We start from the raw sequence: 11,674 nt of genomic DNA on the forward strand, positions 1-11,674 counted from the left end.
AATCTCGAAAATAAATATATACGGAATGTGCTCCTCTGATTCTTCAGCTGCATTTGCTGGCTGCATTCATTGTGCTGTGGCGGTATTTACAGTCTATGGGCGGTAAGCGTAAAGATGCATTTGCTAACTAACAGTCTTTAGCCGGGGAAGACATGAGAGCAATTTGAAAAACACAAGTGATGAGAAACTATTTAAACATGGACATATTTCCTTCACGCTATAGAGGTAACTCCAGCAGTAGTTAATGTCCTGTAACATATTATTATCGTGTGTTATAACGAGGGTTAAGCTGAGGTTGCGTTGCGTTCATTTTGCTCCAAATGTCACAAAGGGGTGACTCTGAAAATGACATTTGGGATTACAAACCACTTGAGAAGAAAAAGAAGAGACACGAATCACCGTCTTCGTCTGCAGCTGTCACTAAAAGAAGATGCACAGTCAAAAAAAACTCCAAGAAAGACATTTCTGTCTCTGTCAAGTCACCTGACGTGACAAACGGGACAGCTGACAGTACTTTGAATAAGGGACACAGCAGTGGAGAAGTGAATAATCCTCCTCATGATAACGTGTGTACAGACATTGCAGCTGAGGGATCATCATCTGGAGACTTCTGCCCCATGTGTCAGATGCCCTTTTCCATTCTGGTGGTTCAGACTCAGAGATGGCATGTTGCTGAATGTCTGGACACCTCCAGGGACAATTACAAAGGTACAGACACCAATTCTACTTTGTGTAACTAAACAAGATTAGGTTCCTCTTCAATTCCTTGTAAATAACATAGAGCATCTAAATCAGACACATGTGGCCCTCAGGTCAATTTTTACATATCAAAACATGACAAAATCTGCCATGAAATCATGAAAACCAGAAATATTTCCATAATAATATTTGATCACTGCTTTACGTTGAGTTAAATTTGAGACATGATCAACTGTTTTTTTTTGTATCCTACAATTTGCCCCCCCCCTGGCAGTCAGAATTAAATGAATGTGGCCCCTTGCTGTGACCAAAGTTGCCCATCCCTGATCTACGTGTTTCTTAAGTTACTGTAGAGCTATGGCCTTCATGTAGAGGCAATGCCGTGTCGTAATCATTCTGTTTTGTCCCTTCCAAATGGAGGAAGAGGAACTCATGAATCCAAAATAAATCACTGAGAACTCCAGTGATTGAGTACTTTTTTTCTTTCTGTTTCTCGGACTGACTGAGGACAGTTTTTTTTGTTTTTTTTAAACAAACACATAAACCAATGGTCAAAACGGGGGGTTACTTAATTTAAGAACTACTTTTTTATTTTTTTTATTGTGATAAGGTGAACAAGTACAAAACAAAAATGTGCATATAAACATGACAATTAAAGCGACGGCAAATAAACAAAAACAGAAATAAACAAAACAAAATCAAAACACGCAAACATTAGCAAAGACAAATACAATTGAAGTAGATATAATAAAAGTCAAGTAGGAAGTTGAAGTAGTGTGTAAGAAGCGTGTGAATGTGTGTGTGGCAGTATAATACATTAAAGTGAGCGGCTAAATAATAAATAGCAACAAAATTGAAGCTAATTGAGAGGAAGAGAAAAGAGGGTAGAAAAAAAAAGATATGTATGTGTCAACATTAAAGGAAAGAAGAACATTTAAAATTGTAATTTATATATATAGAAATAATAAACTAAAATGTTTGGTGTTAATGTGGCCATCATAAAAAAGATGGAGGAAAAGAAGAGAACAGGGAGATAATAATAATATAATAATAATTAATAAGAAGAATAATAAGAAGAACAATGTGCGCCTATATAGACATACATACAAACATGCACATGAATCTGGTTTATGGTATTGTTACGAAGAAGCCGAGAAGAGGGGGTCACAGGGACCTTGGGGAGTTACGCAAGAAGCCCCCCCCCCATCACATTGACCCTCCCCAGCCCCAGCGAGACTGAATTTAATAACTTAATTTACTTTAATGATGGTTTACTTCAGGTACTGGGTACCCAAAAGGGGTCTTTCAGGTCTGAAATTGAATTGTCTCAAATTATGATGTTAAAAGTCTTGAGTAACCTCCTACATTTGCCCGTCTTAAACCTTGAGCATCTTGGGGGTACCCTCAGGTAATGAATAATGTCAAGGCATCTAAAAATGTTTGTTTTTTTATCCCCTTTAAAACTACTTTAATTTCATGCCCCTTTTCAACCTGAGTTATGTGTTTATCTGTTTACGCAGAATGTCCAGATGGCCTCCAGTGCTCCTCCACCATTCCAAACCATTACAAGAAACTTAACCACTCACTCCTGGCTCACAGTCGTGCAAACAGTGACACACCACTCCTCAGTCTGTCCCAGCAGGCAGAGACAAGCCTCAGTGTTCTCCCAGGAATGATCGAACAGAACGAAGGTGGCTTTATTTTAGAGTCTTCTCAGGACAGTGTTCTCAGTCTTTCCGCTCTGTCAAATCGTAGTATCTCCCCTATCAATAATCATCTTGGAACACCTCCGTCTAGACGTACAAATGGCCTTCTGCTCCTGCGCTCACCGGGCCCCGAGGATTTTAAGAAAAAGAAAGGCTGGTCCAGATTAACGAAAAGCCAAAAGTCTCTCAGTTCTTCCCAGGAAAGTAGAGCAGAGCTTTCATCCACCCCTGACAAGTCAGAAAGTGGATCACAAGCTTGTGAACATTTACCTGAAAGTGAACCTTTCCCTGACATTGATGATTATATATCTTATTCTCCACTTTCTGAGTTCCCTGCAGAGACTGATGACAACATTAGCGAATGTAAAAAATCCCTTTTTAATAATAAAACATCTCAAAATGAGACTGAAAATTCCAGGGATCTTTTCAGTGACGATTTCTCAAGTGAAGACGAGCTCCTCACTCAATTCATCGACCATTTGGAATCTGAAAATGAGCAGGTAAAGGAACCTTCCTCCTTAAACACACAGCTGGAATCAGTTAACTCATTGTCACCGACCAATCAGCTTGCTGCTTCTGCTTTCACATGTGAAAAAGTAACTCCCCGTGCATCCACCAGTGCCGTCAAGAGTTGCATTCAGTCTCCACAAAGTATTGTTTTAGATAGACTGAGAGAAACTATTTGCAGCTCAGATAACCTGCATTTAAAAAACTTGAATAACATCGGTGCTCAGTCGGAAAAAGTGCCATCATCACAAGCGGCCGGTGTGCAAATATCTCAAAGCATGCCGCCTCAAAAGGACCTCAGCAAGGCAGGTCAGGCCTCCGGTCTGAAGCAGACGGACATCGGAGTGTTTTTTGGCCTCAAACCCCTGAAGGAGAAGAAGAAGGAGGAGGCTGAGAGTGGACCAAACGGACTCAACACAAACTCTGTTCCGCTACCTGAAGGACGGAGTCGACAGAGGAGAGAAAGAAAAAGTAAGACAGACGCATCTGCAGGCACCTCACATGCTGTAGGCAATGAGAATGCAGGGGAGGCTCAGGGAGAAGCAGGGAGAGGAAGGAGAGGAGGATGGAGAGGAGGATGGAGAGGAAGGTGGAACAGAGTGAACGCTGATGGAGAAGTCGAGCGGCCACGTTGTCCTTTCTACAAGAAAATTCCAGGTGAGAAAATTGCCCGGCAAAAAAAAACAAACAATGCATAGTTGTATTATTATTATAATCTTTTTTACAATTGAAGTCTAAAGACATAACGCGATAACACTCCATCCCCAAAACATCCTGTTACTTTATGAATTCAAAATTCTACATTAAACCAGAGGTTTAAATGTGCTCCTTTTATATTTTTGGGTGCTATTACTGCGTAAAATGGAAGGTTTGTGTGTTTTTATGAATTTAATCTTTTTTTGTTAATGTGTTTTCTCAGGAACAAAGTTTGCAATAGATGCTTTTAACTACGGAGACATTCCAGGTATCACTGCCTACTTCCTGACACATTTCCACTCAGACCACTACGGAGGGCTGACCAAGAAATCCACATTTCCAATCTACTGTAACAAAGTGAGTCTGGATCTGTCTCGTACTGAATGTGTGTCTTGTAGTGACTTCAGCTCCTGTTTACAAGTTCTTTTTTATTCGCTGATTTCTTTGTTGTGCTAATGACAGAATATATAAAAGAGCAACAGAAGAGTAAAACAAGAAGAAGCCAGAGTTAGCTTAAAGCTAAAGATTTATACCATTCTCCATAGATAGGCCAAAAAACACTATAATGATATACAGATTCATATTCAGTCAAGTGGAGAAAAAAGTCAACGATGGTGTTTTTTTAACCCAGATTTCATGTTACTCCACCACTGAACTAAATCAGTATCCTCCATAAACTGGCCTCCTTTCGTTTGCATACAGCAAAAGGAAGGACAATGGTGTCACTTTTGATATGTGTGCAGTTTTGAAAGCTGAACACAGAGCCTGCTCGTCCTTGAATACTAACGAAGGGATCACTCTTTGAAGGTGCTACAGGCCCCCTTTATTTTTTTCTCCAATCCTATTATTTGCACCTCCCTTAAAAAGCTTTCCCACTGCTCTCTAATGTAGAGTTTATACAGTGAATGCCTGAATGCCCCAGTTATCTCAATGCTGTGCATAGAGTCAGGCTAATGAAAAATACCTCACAAGGGGGAGCGCTTTGAATACCAAAGACTTTTGTGTTTTTGACACAAATCTGAACAAAAACAGATCTATAAAAACTAGTTTAGTTTTTGTCTCAGTTGGTCCTTTATTTGATAACATCATCGCTGTTGTATATGTGCAAATGTTGCACAAAATATGTGTAACTATATATTTAAAAAAAAATAAAATATATATATATATATATATATATATATATATATATAAGGTCTATAAGCAAACAAGTATACATGTTTGTTTTCCAGCACATTAAAGATAATTAGCTTCATTAAGTGGTGGAACAAAATGTGGACTCAGCGATATATCGTCGTCCTGACTCATGAGATACAAATAGTGATTGCAGGTGCAAAATATAGATTTAATTGCTCATGATGGATTAACGTTGGGTGTTTGTAACATAACAGTGAGTGAGGTCTGTACAAATAAAGACTGATTGAATGATTTTAAATAACGACGATCTAGAGAGACTTCGCTGACAATGGGACTCACCACGTCACTACTACATGACTTCTCACAGCGGTGTTTATGACATGAGGGTAACATGAGCAGATGTTAGTTGGCCCAAAACAGCGAGATAGAAGACAAGCACAGCAGGATATTGTCTGACAGGTTGAAGCGTGATAAGAGCTGAAACTGAAACTTGCTCTTTAGCTTTTTAGAGTCATTCTGTAGTCTTCAGTTAATCAGGCATTGTGATGTATCATTATATGATTGGTTTGCAATTGTACTGTGAGTTTCCCTGCGATTCCTGCCACAAATACAGATATTGCAAAAATATTGATATAACATCAAAACAGCCGAAGACATACACTTAGTGTCTAGAAAGAGTCTAGATATAATGTAGGTTCTCCTGTCAAATGGGTCGGGATTCATCACAGCTGAGTGAGTGTTCTCTTGGGCCGACAACTAAAAACAGAATTGCAAGTACTGATTTGGACTCCGTTGGGGTTTGTTTATTTGGTGGGTCTCACACATTCAATTTTGATCTTAGGTGGGTCTGTTTGACCAGAATCTCAGAGGAAATCAGATTTTAGGGGTTTTATTTTGGGGACTCACTCAAATAAACAACAACATATTGTAATCTTAATTCAAATTGGGACTTCGTTCCCGAGCTCCAGCAGCCACACTTAACCCCATGTTGCTCCCGCTGCTTCGTGAGTGGCGTGTGAAAGTGTATGAATGGGATTAGCTGATACTGATGGACTCTTTACATAGCAGCCTCTACCATCAAGTGTGTGGATGGGTTTGTGTGACCTGCAGTGTAAAAGCGCTTTGAGTAGTCAGACGACGAGAAAAGTGCTTTGCAAGCTCTAGTCCATTTTCCATTGACTGATGCTGCATCACTGTATGTAAATAACCCACACAGATTGACTGACAGTTGCCTCTCCTGTCAGATTACAGGGAACCTGGTGAAGAGCAAACTGAAGGTGGCAGAGCAGTACGTCCACATCCTCCCCATGAACACCAAGGTCACTGTGGAGGGAGTCAAGGTCATCCTCCTGGAAGCCAACCAGTGAGTCAACACCCAGCCCTCGATGTATTTCACAGATCTGCTTCTTAAGGGCCATACTGTTTGCCATAGGAGTGCTTCTTTTAAATTATGAGGATGTTGTTTGAGCAGCCACTGGGCCATATTGTTCAAAGGTAATCTGATTGGATCGTATTGGATCAAGTCTTGAAATGGATTTGTTCAAAAGACATAAAACGGTTTCTAAGATCAGGTCCTCTACTCTTGTTTTTTTAATCCTGATAAAACCTCCAATCTTACTCAAAACGTTAGAGTAGGATTAAGATAACTTTGATTTAAAAAAAATCTGGATAATCCTGATCCCAGCAGAGGGCTGGATAACAGGAACAAAGTGTAAGAAAACCTTTAAGAAGGTCAAACGATGCAAAGGAAATGTTGATACATCAGAGTTATTTATGTTAATATCTTGCCGTTGAATTGCTGAATCACTCAGTATAAGGTTTAGACGAAACCTTTCACCAAATACCTGCGATTATCAAACTGTAAGTTTTAAACTTTAAGCAGCTTTCAGGTTGTATGAACGTTGGCGCCCCCTGTGGACAAACGGTGTAGTCCTCAGAAAAGTCTGTATCTGGTTAAGGTTGATGCTGTCCAGTTTTTCTTTGGAAAAAATGGGACAAAAGTGAGATGGATTACCTGATCCTGGATAGGAACATTTTGATTTCCATATCTACATCATTCTTCTACAGATTGAACATTTAAGACAACTTTCAGATTTGGTTTTTAGGTTCATAGATTTGATGACTGGTTTACAGAGTCTGTTAGGAAACCATTATTATGAAAAGTTTAAAACTGGCGAGGAGCTTGGACACTGAAGCAGATTGAATTCTAGTCCAATATCTTGACACATTTTAACTTCACAACCACAAGCAAACAAACAAGACTGTTTATTTTATGATATACTAATATTCTTTATACAAAGGGAAACATTGTCAGCAGAAATGATTCTTTGCAAGTCACGTCACTGTGTTTCCCACACATATTTTAGGAAAGAAAGAGGTTTTTTGATTGTGGCTCTTGCTGAACTATTTTTTTGGTCAATGTGGCTCTTAAGTCGAACAAGGCCGAGTACCACTGCTCTAGATCATCAAACAAGTGTTTCCTCTCATATCATGTATCCAGCTCCTCGCTTGGTCTGCGTCTCTATTTTCAGTTGTCCAGGAGCTGCCATGCTGCTGTTCTTCCTGTCTGATGGACAGACAGTCCTCCACACTGGAGACTTCAGAGCCGATCCCTCGATGGAGACGTACCCCGAGCTGCTCAGCTGCAGGGTTCAGACGCTCTACCTGGACACCACGTTAGTACCTGTCTGCTTCCTCTCATTCACACTGAATAAACCAGTGAGGTTAATACAGAGGATTAACGGTTATATTGCGTGTGTGTGTGTGTGTGTGTGTGTGTGTGTGACCTTTTGTGGTTTTTTTATTGTTTATATTCCTCTCCTCAGCCAATGTGGATCAGTGTTCACTATAATGTGAACGCTTGGTTTTCTGTCCATGTCCTCAGCTCTCTGAAGCAAAGAACCCTGAGGGAACTCTGATTTTCACTCTCAGCTCTCTTCTCCTTACAGCTACTGCAGCCCTGAGTACACCTTCCCCAAACAGCAAGAAGTCATCAACTTTGCTGCCAACACGGCGTTCGAGTTGGTGACGCTCAACCCACGAACACTTGTGGTGTGTGGGTCCTACTCGATAGGGAAAGAGAAGGTCTTTCTGGGTGAGTTTTTGTGTCAGGATTATTCTCACAGTCTTGCATCATAAGAAATATCTTATATTTGCAACATCGTCTCAACTTGAACCGGCGGTTTGACCCTCCTGTTCCAGGCCCAAATCCCTACAGACTGAGCTACTGCCTGTGTGGCCTTTTGTGGGTTTTAATCATGATGATATGATGATGACTCCACAAAATTTCTGGGAAAATGTCTGGACTTGATAACGCTGTCACAAAAGAAGTTTTGATATAGCAGTTATATCATTCAAATTGACAAGGCAATATTTACATTTCATTATGATAATGTCATGAAGAAAAGCATCACCACCACCACAATCCATGTGACTTGTGTCTAAACCTTAAGGTACAAAGAGCCGTCTGTATCCTTGCATCAGTCCTGACCTTTCCTTCCTGTTTAAAGGTCACTGAAACGGGAGCAGACTTGAGGATTAGTTTGCTTTGAGAAAAGAGAAATCTCGATCTGTGTTGTCCTCATGTGTCGGTCCTCTGGTGAGGCTGGAGAAATGGTCTCTTGTTCCTCTTTCGGTGTAGTGCAGTAATCGGAAGCGACGATGTCCTCACAGGAAGCGAACAACATGCATTCATCCTGTAATCAAGTTTAAACCTGCATGAGACTGACTCAAGGAAAAACTTCAGCCAACTTTAATATCTGTAGAACTGTACTCAACTTTTAATTGAAGTATTTTCTGGTGTGAAACAGAATACAAATCAACTGAATCCTGAATGAATGAACACATAGTTAGCGCAGGATAATGACGGGATAAGTAATGGGTCTGAAAATGAAGAGGCTGGATTTCTCACACAGACGGTGTTCTGTTTTATCCGCAGCTCTGGCAGAAGTCCTGGGCTCGAAAGTGTGTCTCTCTCGAGACAAATACAACACCATGTGCTGTCTGGAGTCGGAGCAGGTTAGACAACATATAACCACTGACTGGAAGGCGGCACAGGTCCACGTGCTACCCATGATGCAACTCAACTTCAATGTAGGTGCAGCGGCCTCTTTTTTTTTCCCGTCAACAAATGTCTTTTTTGAGAGTATATTTAGGAAACAAAGTATATATTTAGCTTATTTAAGTATATTTGTATTTGACTCTTATTTTTATTCTGCACATGGTTAATTCATAAGCAGTTAGGTCAGGGGATGCAATTATTAGGATTTGCTTATTGTGTTGGCGAAGCACAAAATTTCCCTCGAGGGACTAAAGCATTAAATTCTCCATCTGTATAATCCCAGATAAACACGGAAGTTGGTTTGTTTTTTAAGCATCACTTGAAACAGAGAGGCTGACCGGATGATAATTTAGACTGTTTAGGTTTTGAATTAAGAGCTTTGTTTTTGGGTCTTTCTGCAAAGAAAGCTTTGATAACGTGTACAGTCACCTGTAAACAAGAGTGCTATCAATATTTATTTTGGGAGTTCAATGAACACATTGAGCTGCTTGATTTGGTAGCAGCAGTGTGTAATCATGATAAATGTTACTTCAATTCCTTCCTAAAATTTGACAAACTGTAAGTTAATTTGTAATTTCTCCCTGTTGCCTTCATCTCGTCTCCAGAAACTGCGGGATTACCTGGCCCGCTTTTCTTCACTGTACGATCAGCTGGTGGCCTTCAAGCCCACAGGTTGGACCTTCAGCAAGCAGGTGGACTCGGTGGAAGATATTCAGCCTGAGATCAGCGGCAACATCTCTATCTACGGTACAAAATCATCCTTCTTCAATTACATGTAAAGTGTCCCCTTACCAAACACTGCAAACCCTTGATCACAAGAGCAGCATCTTTCTCCTAACAAAAAGTTGACTGTTAATCTCATTGTTGTACCGAGCCTGCAGTGCCCTCTATTGGCAGATATAGTCGATGTTTAGTAGTCTATCATATGGCAGTGGAACATGACGGGGTTGTGTCATGCTCTTCCCTGACTCGCTCCTTATATTGTTCTCAGCACGTGGCAGCATTGATGCTGAATTAAGGATCTCAGCTAGATCTGAATAAAGACCAAAAGATGTCTCTGATTTTCTACTTGGGGGGGGGGGGGGGGGAGACGAGCTGTAATATCTGAGTGGGTTAGCTCCAGTCTTTGTTGTTAGACTTCGCCCTTGTCTGATTGATTCTCTCATGCTTTATAGACAGATGGCTTCTTTCCTCCTGTTATTTCAAATCAGCTCTGTTCTCACTGCCTGATGATCCTTAAAAGTGAAAGTAGAAAGAAGAAAAAAAAATTGAAGGAATGAGCGACAAAAAATAAAGCTGCTTGAGAAAATCAAAAGTTCACATTTTCATTCATGCTTATCAGTCTTTTCAGTATGGTTAAACAGAAGCCTACATTTTAAGGCCACCTCTCTGTCGTCCTAACAGGAATCCCGTACAGTGAACACAGCGGCTTTCTGGAGTTGAAACGTTTTGTCCAGTGGCTTCAGCCCCTCAAGATCATCCCGACCGTCAACGTGGGCAGCTGGGCGAGCAGGAAGGCCATGGAGAGGTGCTTCAGTGAGTGGCTGACGGAAACTAAAGCTAACCTTTGACTTTTACACACAAAACCTCAAGATCACCTCTAAATACTTGAAATGCTGCTACATATGAACACTACTTTTTTTTTTTACCTCTTTGATTGAAGAAGCTTGCTTTAAAATATGGAGCAATCTGTTATGATGAAGCAGGTGAACATGAAATACATCCAGTGTTATTATGAAAGGTTATATACATGCTGTGATCCACTTCATTATAAAGGTTTTTCATGAACCATTAGACCAGGGTCATCAAAGTATCACACATACTGTGGGAGCTGATGTGTCACTGCCTGTTGTACTTCCAATAAGTGCTGCTTAAAACTGTGCAAATTCCTAATTATCTGTAAAGTATTTTAAATGTAAATAAATGTTTAAAACATTATTTTAACACATCTCCCACTTTGTCTTTGTCTGCAACATTAACCTGTTCATGTCAAGAAAAACCCTGATGTATTATAAAGTTAGCACGATATGAACAGAGGAAGATGGTGAATGGTATTTCAAAAGCCTTATGTGGACATTCATACCTTGTATATTTACACTGTTTTTCATAAAACTGAGTAATTTCGTTATTGTTTTATTTCAGATTCAGACTTATTTGTCACAAGATAACAAGCTAATTCTACCATTTAAACTGATTTATTTATCTCATAAGCGGCAAGATAACAACACTAGTTCTCTCATGATAACGGGATCATTTTCTGGACATATGCTGGTCACTCTAATAGACCAGACCCCGACATGCCACGCTGCCATTACCCACACTAATGAGGTGAGTTAGGCCTTTTTCTGCTTGTTTTGTGCTTTTGCAGATTTAGGGATATGAGAGAAATTCAAGGTCTTGAGAAAAAAAACAAGAAATGACTTATCACGGGAAAAGAGTAAATGGAATGTTTAGATGTATGTCTGCTTAGGACCCCTTAAGGTACAGACACAAATGTAGATTGATTTTCTTTTATTAAGAGGAGATGAGGATCAAGGTGAGCTTCAGAGAGAGAGATATGTGAACACAAAGACATACTGTATATAACTTTATAGCTATGTGTGTGCTTGTGTGTATATATCTTCAGATTTTAAAGAGAGATGAGATCAGGCTGAGCTTTATAGATAAATAAATATAGAGAAGGTGGGAAAGTGGGCAGAGAGAGAGAGAGAGAGACGTACGGAAAGAGATGAAATTCAATATTAGCATATTCTTCTTTAAAAATGTAAAAACGTAGAACTTAGTGGAACTCAGGGTTATAATATCAGCAATTGAAGATGACACCTCCGCCATTCTAATCTTTTATATTGATGAATGAGTAAGAAAAACACTG

At 39.9% G+C, this 11,674-nt stretch overlaps 1 protein-coding gene across 1 annotated transcript; it reads left to right on the plus strand.

Moving 5' to 3' along the window:
• Positions 1-65: 65 nt before the first annotated feature.
• dclre1a (DNA cross-link repair 1A (PSO2 homolog, S. cerevisiae)) lies at positions 66-10,746 on the plus strand. The gene is made up of 9 exons (XM_020651185.3): positions 66-708; positions 2,220-3,569; positions 3,832-3,965; positions 5,987-6,105; positions 7,274-7,417; positions 7,691-7,836; positions 8,680-8,834; positions 9,408-9,549; positions 10,207-10,746. The coding sequence occupies exons 1-9, from the start codon at positions 321-323 to the stop codon at positions 10,371-10,373; spliced, it is 2,745 nt and encodes a 914-aa protein (XP_020506841.2). The 5' UTR covers positions 66-320; the 3' UTR covers positions 10,374-10,746.
• Positions 10,747-11,674: the final 928 nt, after the last annotated feature.

The sequence above is a fragment of the Labrus bergylta genome, chromosome 21, assembly GCF_963930695.1.
Source record: "Labrus bergylta chromosome 21, fLabBer1.1, whole genome shotgun sequence".
Classification (NCBI taxonomy): Eukaryota; Metazoa; Chordata; class Actinopteri; order Labriformes; family Labridae; genus Labrus; species Labrus bergylta.

Bases quoted from the DNA above. Each gene is read 5' to 3' on its own strand.
- dclre1a (XM_020651185.3), top strand. From the start codon at position 321: ATGTCACAAAGGGGTGACTCTGAAAATGACATTTGGGATTACAAACCA. The intron at 3,966-5,986 runs GTGAGTCTGGAT...CTCTCCTGTCAG, and splicing joins TTCCAATCTACTGTAACAAA to ATTACAGGGAACCTGGTGAA. The intron at 7,837-8,679 runs GTGAGTTTTTGT...TTTTATCCGCAG, and splicing joins GAAAGAGAAGGTCTTTCTGG to CTCTGGCAGAAGTCCTGGGC.